Here is a 16808-nt window from a genome sequence, read left to right on the forward strand (position 1 = left end):
ATCACATTCCATCACAGCTAAAAATCCCTCCCACCTTCTTTCTTGTCAACCATCCTAACCTCCCTCCCATCTGCTGTGAAATTCTGAAATTCTCATGTGTCCACAGATGAAGCCACCACTATCCTCCTCTCTTGACTGTCTCTGTTATCCAAGTTCCAGATGATCACTTCGCACCTCCAGCCCATGGTAATATAAGGAGTTCCTGATGTCCTTTTGCTCTCTTTCCTCAGCTATGGCTAATTTCTTCCATACTAAACTACACTATACAGCCAAGAATCCCAGCAAACCTTTCCTTCCCTCCCTGCTCCACACCTTCTCCTTCTCCACCCTTACTGCTGTCAATTTTGCCTCATTCTTCAGCAACAAAGTTGATTTCATCACCAAAAGCATCTCAACAACCACTTCCCTCATCCATGCCAGGATTCTTAGCCAAGCCTTGTTACCTGCATTTTACCCTCTTTTGGGAATCCTTGACCCTCCTGTTCTGACACCAGACCACAACCTCTTCTCATCCTAACCCTTCTCCTCCTTTTCTCTCTGTTTGCATCACATCTTATGTTTAGTCATTTAGTTGATACTTTTTCTTCAAAGTGACTTACAGTGTTAAGGTTACAATTGTTTACCTGTTCATACAGTTGGGTAATTTTTACTGAAGCAATTTTAGAGTAAGTACCTTGCTCAAGAGTGCTACAGCAGGGGAAGGAGGTGAAATTAAACCTGCAACTTTTGGATTCAAAGGTAGCCACTCTTATCACTATGCTACCAGCTGTCCCGTATCACTCCTTGAAACATCTCAGTACTGTTAAAGAAAAACTTTCTGGACCCAAAGTCATTCCAGGGTTAGAGGGCATTTTCTCTCCCCCCTTTCTTTCCAAAACTCTTCAATATGCTGTTTACAACCATTTACCTGTATTCTTTGTCCAAACTGATCTCCTTGACAGTTATCATTTTGGATTCCAGATCAGCCGTTGTACCCAGACGGTCCTTCTCGGAAGGTTAGGATATCTCTAATTTGCTAGATCCGAGTCCCTTTTCTCAAGCCTCAATCTGCTCTTCGGTATTCCGCACTGTCAACCATCAGATTTTGCTTCCCCTGTAGAACAGCTTGGAATGTGCTGCCTAGAACTTTCTAGAACTTTGAACATGTAAATGTTATGGTGATGAGCTGGTGAAAAAAAGATTTTCTAGTTCACTACTGTAACATTTATTACATTTACATTAGTTCATCGTTATAACATTTGCAAAATCAGCAATGTAACATTTAATACTTCACTACTGTAACATTCAACAGTTCATCACTGTAACACTTTCTAGATCATTACTGTGACACTTAGTTCATCACCATAACATCTATTCATTCACTACTGTAACATTTAATACTTCACCACTGTAACTTTTATTAGATCACTACTGTAACATTCAACAGTTCATCATTATAACACTAGATCACTACTCTAACATTTATTAGTTAATCACCATAACATTTACAATTTTACTACTGTGACATATTAGTTCACTACTGTAACATTCAACAGTTCATAACTGCAACACAGACTAGGTCATGGCTGTAACACTTATTAGTTCATCACTATAACATTTACTAGTTCTCTAGTGTAACATTTGATACTTTGTTGAAACATGTTAGTTCACTACTGTAAAATTCACCAGTTTATAACTGTAACATCCACCAGTCATCATTGCAATGCCACTGGTTTACATGGTGTGACAGTGTGGTTCAGGAACTGATATCAAAGAGGGGAACATATGTGACTCTGTAGTGCAATACATAGTGTGTTGACCTTCTAGTAGTGAACTTGAAGAAGCAATTCAAAGGTCTTGGGTTTGAGTCCTGCCAGAGTTGATGTGTCTTGCTAAAATAGTTATAACAAAACAGTCTACCTTGCTAATACTTTGGAGTATTTTTTGTCACACCTATGTCAAGTAGAACCAAATATCAAAAATATTTTGTTTCCTAGCAATAGGGTTTTTTTTCCATTCCAGTGCTGTTAATAGAATTAAATGTTCGTGGGTATGAATAATGTCTTTATCCATTATAAAAGACGAAAATCCTTAAAACTGGCTTAAAATGGGGCTCTGAAACCCTCCCTGCGAAGAAATCTCGGTTGAGATGGTTGTGCAGAATATTGGCTAGGTGAGTAAAAGAGGTGGTGGTGTAGTGGTTTGCTTTACTGCCTTTAGACCCAAAGGGTGCAGGTTCAAATCTTAGCTCTGACTGTAGTACCCTTGAACAAGGTACTTACCCTAAAATTGTTCTAGTAAAATTACCCAGCTGTATAAATGAGTAAATAATCAAATGTACCTTAACATTGTAAGTTACTTGGGAGAAAGGCATTAGCTCAATGAATTAATGTAACAGGCACCTGCTGATCACTATGAATTAACAGAGGAATTTGGAACCCAAGGGGAATGTGTGGGGTTCAAGCCCTGCTTGGTGTGCCTTGTGACAGACTGGTATCTTGTCCTGGGTGTGTCCCTTTGGCCCTGTGCTGCTGGGTAAGACTCTGGTTTGCTGCAAGCCCAGGTGGGAACAAGTGGCTGTTATGGATGGAGTTGGAACCCATGTTGACAGACATTAGGTCACATATGTGGTGCTGGGCCACTAGAGTCCAATATGTAAGTACAAACTGAAGAGATACATAAGAGCAGAAATCTTAATATTGGAGATGGCAGATGTGTTACTGTAACTGACAAGAGGCCACAGGTAGCTCCAGTTCACCGAAAAGTGTGGGTTCTGCACCCGGCAGCAGCCCTCCACACACTAGATGTAAACACATGCAGAAAATACAAGCGTTTGTCTTTGAGTGGCTTTCGGTGTTCATTTGCCTTTAGGAGCCTACTATATAAGAGATGGTTTAAATGGAAATACAGTTTAAATGTGCAGTTTATGTAGCAGCAGGCTTGTTGAGGGCACAAAAAATGTCCGCAGAGCTGCGCACGTGCCGCCGTTCGGTTTCTTCGCGCTGCTCTCTTTGAGTCACCTCACATTTGCGAAGCAGAGTCGGGGCGCCGCGCCAGATTTTGCGTTGGCTGCGCGCTGTTTCTGCTTTGTCTGCTCTCTGTCCGTGTCTTTCTGATATCGTACCAGGACGACTGCGCTGCCTTTCGTTCTGCAGCTGCACAGCAGCTGCGACGGCTCCGGCTGCCCACTGCAGACAACGTGACGTCACCCGCCCCACCGGTCAGCTGGCGGCTCGCGCCCTACGCCGGGAGGGTCCAGAACAGTCCGCGATACGACGCGACCCGGCGAAGCGCTAGGGAAAGAAAGAAAGGAAAAAAAAAAAACTGGACAAAAATGGTGTAGTGGGAGGGAGTTTTGTCGGAAGGAGGAGTTTGGCTCCGCCTTGGCGTTTCAGAATTTATATCGAATTTTTTTCCCTCGTCATCCTCCTCCCTGCGCTGCGCTCGTCGGTTTTGTGGCTGCAGCAGGTGCAGCGGCGAGGATTTTATTTTGTATTAATATTGATGTCCGTGTTTCGGGAATATGGGCCGGACTGAAGCTAGTGGATTCCGTCGTGACGAGGATGCCGGGTGCGAGTGAGGCGCGGTTTAAAGAGAAGAGAAATAACGAGGCGATATGAAAGGATGCGGGACGAAGCGCGGGCGCTCGCGCTGACTGAGGGAGCGGCGACGACGAGACGAAGCGCGCGCGTCACCTGGGGGCTCCGCAATGGAGGCGCCCGTCTTCTCTTAAAATACTGAGCAGGACGACGAGTGCTGGGACATTTTAGCACAAAAAGCGGCACAGCGCAGCGGGAGCCCGAGCGACGCCGCCCGCCCGGGATACAAGAAGAGCAGACGCGACGCGGCGGGCCGCTGTTTTGTTAGGACTGGGGTTTTTTTTTCCGCTGCTGTCACTGACGCGCGAGTGGCCGCCACGATGATGGAGCTGCCGCTCGACGAGGTGGTCTACCAGGACGACTACGGCTCCGTGTCCGTGATGTCGGAGCGCGTGTCCGGCCTGGCCAACAGCATCTACCGCGAGTTCGAGCGCCTCATCCACAGCTACGACGAGGAGGTGGTGAAAGAGCTCATGCCGCTCGTGGTGAACGTGCTCGAGAACCTGGACTCGGTGCTCACGGAGAACCAGGAGCACGAGGTGGAGCTCGAGCTGCTCAAGGAGGACAACGAGCAGCTCATCACGCAGTACGAGCGCGAGAAGGCGCTGCGCAAGCAGGCGGAGGAGGTGCCGCCTCGCATCATCACCCCTTGTGTCTCGTGTGTCGTGTCGTCCACTCTGTCATTTGCACTGTCCGTCCCCTCCCTCCGTCCCCCACACCCCAATTAATCGCTCGCTCGTGCCATGTTTGAAAACGCATACAGTTGTATATTTTTTTGTGTTTACTTGATGTAGCCTGTTACATGATCAATTGATGATGATGATGGTAATAATAATCGTAATAATAATGATAATCATTATTCTACATAAATGACATTACTTGCTTGACCTTGTTATGTAATTTACAATGTACAGTTGCGCCCCCCCCCCCCCCCCACCATTTATACTCAAACACCGCAGTCCTTGTCGTGACGGTATGTGTGCCAAGGGGTTTATTTCTCGTGCTCAGGACCGTAGTCTAAACGCGGGGGGGGGGGGGGGTCAGTCTTCAAGAAAGCCTTAATTTGTTGCCCCCCCCATTTTTGTATAACTAGATTGGGTACTACTGATAATATTTCCACCCCCCCCCCCCCCCATTGCTGAGAAGTTGATAGCGAGTGCATAAATACATTTAAAATAATTCTACCCGACTCTTTCTCAGAAGAAGGTCGGTGGCTCATTTATGACCAAACACAGGAGTCACTGGGTCACGTGATTGCATCGCAGCACACGTCAGCGCCGGCGCTCAGGTGTGCTGTCTTGTGTGTCCTGTCCGCTTTTGAAGGGTCTTGCGGGTGTGGGAACCGTTTAAATGGACTGCAGTGGTATCTCTGGAATCTAAAGGATCTCAGCCTCACAACATTTTTCGTCCTCTCAGGGGTTTCGTGCTTTCTGTATTATTTACTCTTCAGAAAAAGATGCTTGAAAACATTTTACCTTTTGGTCATCTTGCCAACCCCCTGTCAACAAGCAGCCAGGCGGTATCTTTCGACTTTCTCCAAAAGCATCTCTCTCTGTAATAAATAAACTTGAGTGAACTTTCATTGTAGGGTGATGATGATGATGATGATGATAGAATTTGGCTCTAGTAGGGATGGGATTGGAAAGACAATACATCCGTTTTTTTTCCTTGCCACATTATCTCCACAGGAAACACATTGTCTCCCAGCATCAATGATTTGTAGCAGTTATCATTGTCTATGTTGCTTTCGCAAATTGACAAAAATCTATGCAGTGCTCTATAAAGCTGTGCAAGCCTTACTATGTTAAGACAAAATACAGTACTTAGTCTAACAGTATATCAAACAAGGACTATGGTAAAGGAAGCTGGAATTTCAAGATTTATATTGAAAATCAAGAACTGGTACCTGTATTCAATCTGACCATAATTATACTTTTCATGCCTTAGCTATATTTTACTATGATGCTGTTAAGTTAGCTCTCTGCTCAGAGTAATAATGAAAAATCATATTCTCTTTGTGTTCTGTGCAAATTTCTGTCAGTGTATGGTAGGTGGAGGAGCTGCATATAGGAAATGTTAGGTTAGGTTAGATGATCCAAGTTGTTTTGTTTGCAGCTTCCAGTGTGGTTCACTGTGTTGGGGAAAGGGCTGTGCCTGGTACCATGGTGTCTCTTTACAACAATGCCATGCTGATGTCTTGCTGGCCTGGCTGTGGCAGAGAGTGACGGATGCCAGACTGTACTGTTACTGCGGATGCTCGGCTTACTGTGGTGCTCCTGTGGTGTTTGGAAACCTCCGCAGTCTGTTTCCTCTGCCTCAACACCGCTGCTTGTAGATTTATTTAGTAAATTTGTTCTCGTATTTACTGTAAATTTGCGACTGTTTTGTTGTTATTTTAGACCTAAAGTCAGAGTCCATCTTAGTTGCTTTAGTTTTTTAAATCGGCTTGGCTGAAAATAGATGAAGTGTCTAGATAGCTTTGTCAAGCAGTAGAATTCAAAACAAAGCTGAGTGTATTTCAAGACAAATGTTTTCGTTTAAGGGGGTGCGGTGGCGCAGTGGGTTGGACCGCAGTCCTGCTGTGCGGTGGGTCTGGGGTTCAAGTCCCGCTTGGGGTGCCTTGCGGCGGACTGGCGTCCCGTCCTGGGTGTGTCCCCTTCCCCCTCCGGCCTTACGCCCTGTGTTGCCGGGTAGGCTCCGGTTCCCCGTGACCCTGTAAGGGACAAGCGGTTCTGAAAGTGTGTGTGTGTGTTTTCATTTACTTCTGGGAAATTAAGATTTTTTTCAGTTAAGTAGTTTTTGATGGAGTTTTTGTAGTAGTTAAGATCAGGAAACTGAAGTGAAGAGAACTTTTGAACGCGGCGCATGATTTTTGTTGGCTTTAAATATTAATAACAATTTTATGTGCCTAGTAACTATACCAGTCCATTCATTCATAATGCAATTATTTCAATTCTAGTCTGAGATTGTGCTTGATATTCTGTTTATTCATGTTGTCTCTGAGTCCGAAAAACCATGATAATCTTAAAAAACAAATTTTTGCTACATGGTGAAGTATGAAGACATTGTACCTTTGGACTACAATAAGGGAGCAGGTTTAATTACTACAGCCACGTTGTTTTCCTTGTGTACATGAAGTAAAGACATGCTGCAAGCAGTGGGGATGGGATGCAGCAAAGGGGCATCATCAGGAGAAATCAATATTGCATTAGGAAGGCTGGAGCGGTAACCCGACTCCTGGATCGGTCCAGCCATTCAAAGTAACCAAGCCTGTTTGTAAATGGGAAGGCGCATTGGATCTGCAACTGAGCTAAAACAACACATAATACATCATGTTACCCTTGGGACTGTAGCAATGGCTGTGTGATGCTTAATGTAAGCAGCATCCTGGGACAAAAAAACAGCTAGAAAGAGCTGTTCGAAATGTACGTTCAGATTGTGAAAACAAAAAAGGTTCATGAATGAACAGATAGACAGAGAGAGGTGGCAATAGCACTAAGGTTAAAAATGAGGCGTGTTCGATGGCAGCTTAATAAAGGTATTATTTAGGGTATGCTCTTGTGCAAAGTGCCAGTTAGTTGCATTTCTTTTGTTCACTCTCTTAACATCCATTCACTTGCGGTTTAGATTCTAGTGTACTCCAGAAGTCGGTAAGGGAGGCTGCTAGTGGAAAAAATAATACCCTCTGTTGTGGCGGTGATTTTGGAGCCAGAGCACTCTGCAGATCGTGGAAGAAGTGCTGAAGTATGAAAAAAGTGAAGCATGATTTTAAGTTGATGTTGGATTTTTGCAGAATGCTAAAGTGGACATGGGGGTGCGGTGGCGCAGTGGGTTGGACCGCAGTCCTGCTCTCCGGTGGGTCTGGGGTTCAAGTCCCGCTTGGGGTGCCTTGCGGCGGACTGGCGTCCCGTCCTGGGTGTGTCCCCTTCCCCCTCTGGCCTTACGCCCTGTGTTGCCGGGTAGGCTCCGTGACCCCGTAAGGGACAAGCGGTTCTGAAAATGTGTGTGTGTGCTAAAGTGGACTTGCTTTAGAGGTCTACTTTTAGTGGAACTGCACACCGAGCACTCAACATCTACAGTAGGGCTTACCTTGCACATTTTGCTCAGAAAATCGGCTCTGAAACGTTGGCCTTCGTTTTGAGCAGATTTGGTGCATAACCCTTGATTCAAGGCCCCTGAGCAGTTATTTTGAATCTCAGCTCAGTCTGTAGTCAAACCAGTCTGGCAGAAGTATATTTATGCACTATATGCCTGCATCACAGACAGCAGGAACAGGATATGTAGGTCTGAGCATGAAGACCTACGAAATTGAATTCACTGTTTGTGATGTCACCATATCTAATATTTGGTGCATTTTTATAGAAAAAGTGTCATTATTACTGATTTTTAAATTAAATTTTGTTGACATCCCAAAAACCATTGTTGGGAACAGAATAATAAAGGTAGTGAACAACAGCAAGGTCATATTTGTTCATAGATACATTTTCATAATGCAGAAGACAGCAGTGTGTGTGTGTCAGTGTTTTAATTAGTAATTGCACTAGCAGTAAACTCCACGGTCATGTTTTATGTGTGTGCGTGTGCTTTTCAGAAATTTATCGAGTTTGAGGATGCCTTGGAGGCAGAAAAGAAGGAGCTGCAGAAGCAGGTGGAGAGCTTGGAGCTGCAGGCGAAGCAACTGGAACTCAAGACCAAAAACTATGCTGACCAGAGTGAGTATGCTTCGGAGGCTGGGTGATCAGCCCACAGCATGGTACCTCCACTGTGACGCTCTCCAGGAGACCATTGTCCTGTTATATATTATATACTCTGGAAAAATTAATACTTAAAACCTGTTCACTGTTACAGGCATTACAGTTTTTTTTTACATTACATTTACATTCATTTAGCAGACACTTTTCTCCAAAGTGATGTACATCTCATAGTGAATGCTATGTGTACATCACATTAGCAAAAAGAGAGACTTAGATGCAGATGGGTGATTCTTAAGTACAGTTAGTTTGTTTCTTTGCACCATATGAATCAGTGTACATTTTCATGTTATTCAGTGTGTGAATTAATACCTTCTTGCCCTTCATTCATTATCAGTAACTGCTTGAACAAGTCAGGGTCACGGTGGTCTGGAGCCTGTCCCAGAAGCATGGGGTTCAAGGCACGGTACAACCTGGGCTGGGTGCCAGTCCATCACAGGGCAATCACACATACTAAGGGCAATTTAGAGTCATCAGTCCACTTGAAAACATATCTTTGGGGAGGACATGCAGGTTTGTCACAGGCTGAGCCTCAGTTGAGCACAAGTCTGAACCCACACCCTAGGAGCTGCATGGCACCCGCTGTGCCACCTTGCTGCCCACTTGTTTTCAAAAATATAATAGTCCTCAGTGATGGTAGTGCATCTGTATCAGTGTGTTCTGTGACACATTCATGGTATTTTATTGGGCTTTTAAGGAAAGCAGAGATTTGCAAAGATACTTAAGGGGCTTAAACTGAACTTGTGATCTGGCACTTTCGACAAAAGTTAGAGAACTTTAACTATCAACATCAGTGTCACTGTCAGGAGAATCACATTTTCTTTCACTGCAAATTGTGCTTTGCTTGTGTGTGACCCAGTTGGCTGACATCCTCCTGCGTTTTGCAGTCTTTAAATTTATCACATGTACATAAAGCAGAAGTGTTTGCACACTACAGAATACAAAGTTGGCACATGTGTTTGCGGTCTGGACACAGCGTAGGTTTCATTTCATCCTTTCTTCCCCAGTATCCCGCCTCGAGGAGCGGGAATCAGACATGAAGAAGGAGTACAACGCTCTTCACCAGAGACACACTGAGGTGCTGTTTCTCTTTTTTTTTTCTGTTCACAGCAGAATTTTTTGCACATGAAACCTCCAGTCAGTTTTCTTACGTAGAAAATGTTGACTTTCTGTTTTGGTGGATTTGAATCTTCTCTCACACTATAGGCGGGACAGTCAGACTGGTTCCTGTGTGATGCTGCTGTGGTTGCAAACCGTCGGTATCAGGAGCTCAACAGCGCCACACGGCGGGCAATGTTAGAACTTGTTGACTGTACCATATTTAAAAATATCCGCTTGCAAATGCTTATGTTGTACAAAATATATTCGCTATATTAGCCATAAGATCTCGATGTAGTTATAGATATAGACACTGACATGCTGGGATTGACGGAACTGGGGAGAGGATGGTGGAAAATTAAATCCAACAAATGCTGAAGGTGCTGGTGCTTCTTTGTTTCCCAGATGATCCAGACATATGTGGAACACATTGAACGATCCAAGATGCAGCAGGTCGGGTCCAGCCAATCAGAGCCCAGTGGCTGTGGACGGAAGTAAGCTAGAAGCTTGTGTTTCTTTATTTCATTTAACAGTGCATGGTGTGACTGCTGAGGGCAGAGGCAGGGAAAATTCAGGATATGGTGAGTTCTCTAATATCCCAGTGTAAAAAGATGTATAGACGTCAGATGAACGTGTTGCAACAAATGCAAGGGTCAGCGACTATTCAGAACTTCAGGGGGTATTTTTGCATCAGTGAACATTTGCACTAATTATGCTTTTGTTTTTTTTTTTTTTTTTGCTGTGATTTTTCTTCTTGGGCATTTTATTCTGTTCAGCCTTTGCCTTGCCATAAGTAGGGCAAGCCATGACAATAATGAGAATTTATGTTGCGTTTATGCAATGGCTTTGACCCATCTCTTCTCCATGGAGGCTTGTGGCCCAATGAGGAAAGAGTGGGCTGTTTCAATTAGAGCAGTGACAGAGTCCAAAGTGTAATGTAAAATAGTACTTAATATTCATTTTTTTTGCTGCAGATTGTTCTCCTGACAACAAACATTGTCATTGGAACTTTGTGTTCTTTCCTTAATTTCTTTTAAACTCGTTATCAACATTGCACACAAGATTTTGCGTACCTGCATGTGTTTTGTAAATACTGTGGTATGAAATAATCAGCGTAGATTTTTAAAGCACCGTTAAGTTTTGCATAAATGTTGAAGCTTAACCTTCTTAGCATGTTTGATTGTAATATTTGACTGAATGTAATGCAGGGTACATTTTCAACAATCCCCTTATTGTGCCCCGCGTGCCAAAGTACAATCTCTGCTCACTCCACTGCACATTCCATGTGAGTGTGAGATGGAGTGTTGCAGGTCCACTGGATGCCCAGCTGTCTGCACATATATACAACGTTGCATGAAAATGGAATGACAGTTTCGCCCTTGCTCTTTTTGGGTTTTCAGCAGAGTAAATGCTGGTGTCTGATTTAATGTACAAATATATCTCTTGCATAATCATTTTTGAAGGCAAACATAAAGAGTAGAGAATCTATCGTAAATGTAATTTTTGGTTTTTGAAGGCAAAAAATAATACAAAAACCTGAAAATAAATGCTCATTTGACAGACAGTTCAATAAATCAGAGCTGTAATTGGATCTGTAAATAGCTAAAGAGCTAGCAATCCCCAAAGTCTCATGTTGATTCTTGCTTAGTGACTTCAGCCTTCCTTCTGTGAATTGATGGACTGTGAATCTGCAGTGTATGTCTGGTACTCCTTCCTTTCTCCTCTTTGCCTTTTTGTCTCTATGTAAATTATGGTCTTGTGGGGAATTTTAACTTGTGTCTCTTCTGCTGTCTCGTTCTCTGCGCCGTTGCAACTTTGTCTCGTATTTTGATACAGTCAGCGTCAGGCATGGAGGAAAAGGTAAATTTAACTTGCATTTGGCATCCGTACCCATACTGACCTACCTGTTTCCCATTTCCTTTCCTACTAGTTCTGCTCATTGTGAGAAAGCTGTAGTGTTTCCAGACCAATTCCACCAAATTGATAATTTGGTAGTCCTGCTCTTGCATGGACTCATCAAGTCAGGCTTTATGGTTTTGGTTGGCAGCAACAAATGCTTTGGGACTGCAGCACCTTCTGGACGTCACCAGCCCCTGCGCTTCTGCCAGGCCTGTTTGCTCAGCATCGTGTGGGCGTCCTATGGGTTGCTGCTGTTCCCAGCAGAATGGAAATCACAGGATTTATTCTTGCTACACCCTGGCCATTAATGCACCAGTATACCAGGAGTGGAGCTGTGCTCATTCTTTTCTTCCTTAATTTTCCCCGTGACCCTCAGTCTGTGTACACGCACTATGACACTCTGACAGTCCATTAACACACTAATACTCTTATGTGATTAATGAGCATATGATAAGACTAATGTTGTATATTATTTGCTCTTGTCACATTCTAAGTGGCATAATGGTCATATGAATTGTGGCCAGGTAGCAGAATCATATAAGCACGTGCCATATGATGTCAATTCAGACATTCTGTGTGACATTGAAAAGTCAACCGTTTGTAGTCTGAAAGACGCAGCTTCTTCATGTGGTAAAAGCATGCTTATCAGGAGAGCTCTCTTGAGACCCATTGAGAGTATTCCTTCTGACATGTCTCTCTCCCTCCATCCCTCCCTCCCTGTTCCTCTCGTCTGCAGTAAGACGGAGCGGCCACCATCGCTCAGCCTGTTCCCCACCACAGAGGGGATGGTACGTGGGTGTCAGGGGGGGGCTAGGATGACGCCGGGGTCTGACATCTGGCAGGTCGGCAAGCTCAGCCAGTCCCGCTGCACCTCCACCTATAAGGTTTGACTGAAACATCTCCTTCCTGCAGTGGTGGAGGAGGTCATATTGCTTTCATCCTGTCCGGCAGCACACATCTGAATCTACACCCCAGGAATGCCTGCTTGTGTCACTTCTGGGTATAGCTGGGGGGAGGGGGCTCTGTCTTTGGTGCAAAATTAAAAGAACTGAAAAATATGTTTACTTTACATTTAAAAACAGTGAAATTTCCATTACTGGTTGGGGATCACACTTTGTATGCTGCTTTGTATGCCAGATAATTTGATTGAATTAGGTTTGATTGGCTAATTATGGCATGTCGATCACTATGTTAAGATAACAACCTTTAATAATTGAAAGTTATATACTTTATAGATTTTAGTTAAAAAAAAAAATACAGACCTAGCTAAAAGAGTAAAATATATTTTCAGTGTAATGTTTCTTCCCTTGAACAAAACATTTCTAATTAGCATTGAAATTAGTATTAAAATGTCATAGTTAGTTATGAATTAAATTGATTGATTGGACTTTACAGTGACAAATATAAAGGGTGTGAAATTAATGTATTTAATGGCATCTTTTTATCAGTGTAGACACAACTCTATGTACAAAAGAAGATGATTTTTAGATAAATTGTTGCATAGAATAAATAAATGACTCAAGCAAGTACACGGGGTCCATACTGTGTCTTTGCTGCAGCACATTTTTTGCTTTTGTTTACATTTTGTAGGGAAAAAGCTGTCCATGTGTAACCTATCTGTATGTGTACTATATGTCCAAAAGTGTCCCCATCAGGGATCCTTTGCTGAATCTGTAGGATATAGCTGCAGTGCTGACACAAATCTCTCTAACTTGAGTCCCTGTGTCCTCTCTATGCTGTGGCTATGAAAAGGCAGGCGGCAGCGCGGATGGGGCGGTTCTGTGTCCACGGATATAAAGGGTGTTCTCACGCGTGAACCATGACAAAAACTGGAAACCTTGACACCCCTTTGTATATTTGAAGAGCACTAAATGGCGCTGTTTTTTCACGGAGGACCTGAACCGAACATCAGACGGTGGCAGTAACTGTGGAATTGCGTGGTCCCTTTAGAAATGCAGGGAGCTGAGAATGATCACGTCAGCAGCGGGTCCATGCGGCAGATTATAAACCGAACGGGGGGGGGCGGGGGAGGTAGGGCAAGTGTCGTCGAGTCGGATTGGACTCGTGGCTGCCACTGGTTTTCGTGCCAAGGGGAGGTATGGAAGTGGTTTACCGTTGCCTTCTGCACATGTCTTTGGATTTTAAGCACGGAGAGAGAATGTAAACCGGGTTCAGACCGAGCCCAATTCAAACCTCTGCCTGAATATGGAGCTTAGACACTGTGTTGCAACAATATTACCTACTGTGCTCCCATGCTCTTATAATGTGAAAAGGCTCTTTGTAAATTTGCAAAGTTGTATTGGTTTAGTAGCGCAGGGTGGCTTGGAGAGATGTCAGTAGTCCCGGGTGGTGCTCCGGGGTGAGCCCTGCCCCCAACAGCCAGTCGCGCTCAGCTTCTCCTGTTTCTGCTTCAGTCTCCAGGAGAACATCATTTACCCTCGGTGTCCTTGGCAGCGTATTGATTTCCGCTGTGCGGCGTTCCAGGCTTGGCTCCGGGCAGACCGCTCCAGCGGCCGCTCCCACTGGAGGGCGCAGTAGTACTAAGGGGGGTTCGGGGGTGGGGGCTCTGCAGAGTCAATATTTCTGCAGAAAATGATTGAAATCAATGCAGTTAATTGAGTTCAGGGCCATTTTCTAAATTGTTAAAACCATTCTGTCACGGTTACAAATCTAGAAATGTTCTTGGTACTGTTAATGAGGAAATCCATAAAAGGCATGATATAACACATGCGCTCTTATATTTTTCTGAACAGACCTTGTGTAGTTTCATCCCCAAATGTACACTTTATTTTGAGTGCATTTAGGAGGGTTAGTAAACTAAAAGGGCTGCAGTCGAAAATGTCTTTTTCCTGTATTTCAGTATTGTTTTTAATCATTTTGTTTAAATATGTACTTGTGTGTTGCTTTCTTAGCTTGCGCTGTGTTATATTAATTTTCTTTCCCGTATTAGACCTGCTTCCTCTCGTGTTTGTTGTTGCACAGTTTATGTTTTTTATATTATGCATCCTAATTGCATTTTGAAATGAAAGTGAAATACAGTAGATAGAATTGGAAAACAAAATTAAATGAAATATGGATAAACTGAAAATATGACCTTTTTGACTTCTAAGAGAAGGGGAGTTTTCAGGTTGGTAGAGCAGATACCTCAAGGAATGAATTCTGTGTTCAGTTCTGGAGGCAAAGTCCAGCCTTGGTTCAGTGTTTATGTACATTTTTTCTTTTTAAAAATCACACTCAAGGCTGTATTTTTAAGTCCAGTTGTAAAATTATGCATAGAAGCAGCTTAGAAAATTTCTTTTTGTAAGCCTCAGAAAGATTTTGACGTTCTGTTCCCGGGGATAAATTGAAACCGCATAACTGTCGAAATGAACAGAGTTTAAAAAGCACTAACATTCAGATTTCACAAACAAGAGCTGCTGGAAGCGTTGCTTTGCCTTCCTGCTGACAATCAGTGGTGAAACACCATGTAATGCAGCGTAAAATTTGCTGACTCCTGTAGACAGCAGTGCCAGAAGCTAGAATGAGTACTACGCTTCCGGCACTAGACATGGTATATTTACTGCCTTTTTTCTCAATGTCTTGCCTTCTCCTGCTCCTCTGCCTCGTAGGATGATGAGTCTGAATCCGGCCAGTCCTCGGTAGCTGCCACTCCCAGCAGTATAGGCACCAAGTCAAACACGCCTACCTCTTCTGTGCCCTCCGCCTCTGTCACACCACTCAACGAGGCCTTGTCCGGCTTTGACATGGCGCACGCTAACAACAGGAGGAGGAGTGCCAAACGCCTCAGCAGAAACATGGAGGTTCAGGTCTCTCAGGAGACCAGGAATGTCAGCATCGGTGAGGCGCGGCGCTCCTCGGCACACGCAGACCAGCCGGGGCATCATTAGTCCTTATTTCTGTGTTCATCATGAGTCCCTTCCTGTGTGTCTGCACTTCATTCAGGCTGTGACAGGCATCTGATTGTGAATTAGCTCGGTGCACTCCACTTTTAGTCCCGAGGGGCCCATACTCTGGCTTCTGTTCTAGCCAACACTTTCATTAATTAGGCGTGATTGAGGTAACTCTAATTGAATTCACTGAGCTCTGACATTGTTTTGACCTTTACATTAAGACACTTCCAATAATTTTTTTGTGTGCATGGCTATAATATGAAGTATACGCGAAAAAGACGTTTCATTTTTGGCCATTAAACTGATAGTGTCGAGAAACATATAATCGCATTTAATTAATTATCTAGTTTAATTACATTTATCTGATACTTTTCTTCAAAGCAACTTACAGTGTTAAGCTACTTACCTGTTTGTACAGTAGGGTAATTTTTCTAGAGCATTTACGGTAGGTACCTTGCTCAAGAGTACTTCAGCTAGAGGTGGGACTCAAACCTGTGACCTTCAGGTCCAAAGGCTGCAGATTTAACCACTCTTTTTTATGCTATTGTTTGTTTATTCTTAATAGTATATTAAGGATAATTGTTTAATTATTATTATTATTTAGTAATTATTTTTTCTTAATAAGGGGGTGCGGTGGCGCAGTGGGTTGGACCGCAGTCCTACTCTCCGGTGGGTCTGGGGTTCGAGTCCCGCTTGGGGTGCCTTGCGACGGACTGGCGTCCCGTCCTGGGTGTGTCCCCTTCCCTCTCCGGCCTTACGCCCTGTGTTGCCGGGTAGGCTCCGGTTCCCCGTGACCCCGTAAGGGACAAGCGGTTCTGAAAATGTGTGTGTGTATTTTTTCTTATTTATTCTACTGTTTATTCTTTATATAAAAAAATGAAATGAGCAGTCCTTAATTATTGGTTACTTAATTGTGAAACATTTCAGTAGCTGAATGATTTGCCTAAGCTGATCAAGGTAAACATTTATTTTTATTTAGTAACCCTACTGAACTAGACCTTAATGGTTTTTGGCAGTAGGTACAGAAGAGTCAACGAATGGATCATGAGGAGTGGAAGAACTTTATGCAGCGTGTCTCAATCCTTTCCTGATGTTCTTTGTAGGAATGGGCAGCAGTGACGAATGGTCCGAGTTCCAAGAGATCATTGACTCCACTCCGGAGCTGGACATGTGCATGGACCCACGGATTTATGGGGGAGGAAACAGGTACACCTACCATGAACTTCCGGAAGACACACTTTTTGGTCATCGCAGAACGCCTGTCTTTTCTTCTGCTCCTTTGGTTTAGACTCTGATTTTTTAATTTTATAGAAAAACTGTCATAAAGCTCAGTCACTAAGTCGGTAACCCAGCTCTGGCTAAAAATGTAGCACATCTCTCTTGCTAGGCCTCTCACGCTAATGTTAATAGTGTGTCACTTGTTCTCTTCCTCAGCCCCTCGCAGGGCATTGTCAACGAGGCATTCGGCATCAACACGGATTCTCTGTACCATGAGATCAAAGATGCCAAGTCAGATATCATAGGGGATGTGGATGCAGGGGCGGAGCTTCTCGGTATGTGTTTGCGGGGCACCTGGGCTCTCGTGTGGAAAG

The 16808-nt window shown here is 43.8% G+C and overlaps 1 protein-coding gene across 7 annotated transcripts in view; it reads left to right on the forward strand.

Annotated features, from left to right (window-relative positions):
* The first annotated feature begins 3064 nt into the window (after window positions 1-3064).
* The window catches only part of mapk8ip3 (mitogen-activated protein kinase 8 interacting protein 3), a 31984-nt gene continuing 18240 nt past the window's right edge, over window positions 3065-16808 (forward strand). For 3 of the 7 annotated variants that reach the window (XM_018734974.2, XM_018734977.2, XM_018734975.2), the window contains exons 1-9: window positions 3066-4204; window positions 8170-8290; window positions 9337-9407; window positions 9833-9921; window positions 11264-11287; window positions 12063-12210; window positions 14935-15163; window positions 16320-16422; window positions 16651-16769. In XM_018734974.2, the coding sequence (XP_018590490.1) occupies window positions 3899-4204; window positions 8170-8290; window positions 9337-9407; window positions 9833-9921; window positions 11264-11287; window positions 12063-12210; window positions 14935-15163; window positions 16320-16422; window positions 16651-16769 (1210 nt within the window). In that variant the 5' untranslated portion in view covers window positions 3066-3898. Of the gene's footprint in view, window positions 4205-8169; window positions 8291-9336; window positions 9408-9832; window positions 9922-11263; window positions 11288-12062; window positions 12211-14934; window positions 15164-16319; window positions 16423-16650; window positions 16770-16808 lie in introns of all 7 variants that reach the window. The other 4 variants (XM_018734980.2, XM_018734978.2, XM_018734976.2 and 1 more) reach the window with 4 other exon arrangements.

The sequence above is a fragment of the Scleropages formosus genome, chromosome 20 (genome assembly GCF_900964775.1).
Source record: "Scleropages formosus chromosome 20, fSclFor1.1, whole genome shotgun sequence".
In the NCBI taxonomy this organism is placed as follows: Eukaryota; Metazoa; Chordata; class Actinopteri; order Osteoglossiformes; family Osteoglossidae; genus Scleropages; species Scleropages formosus.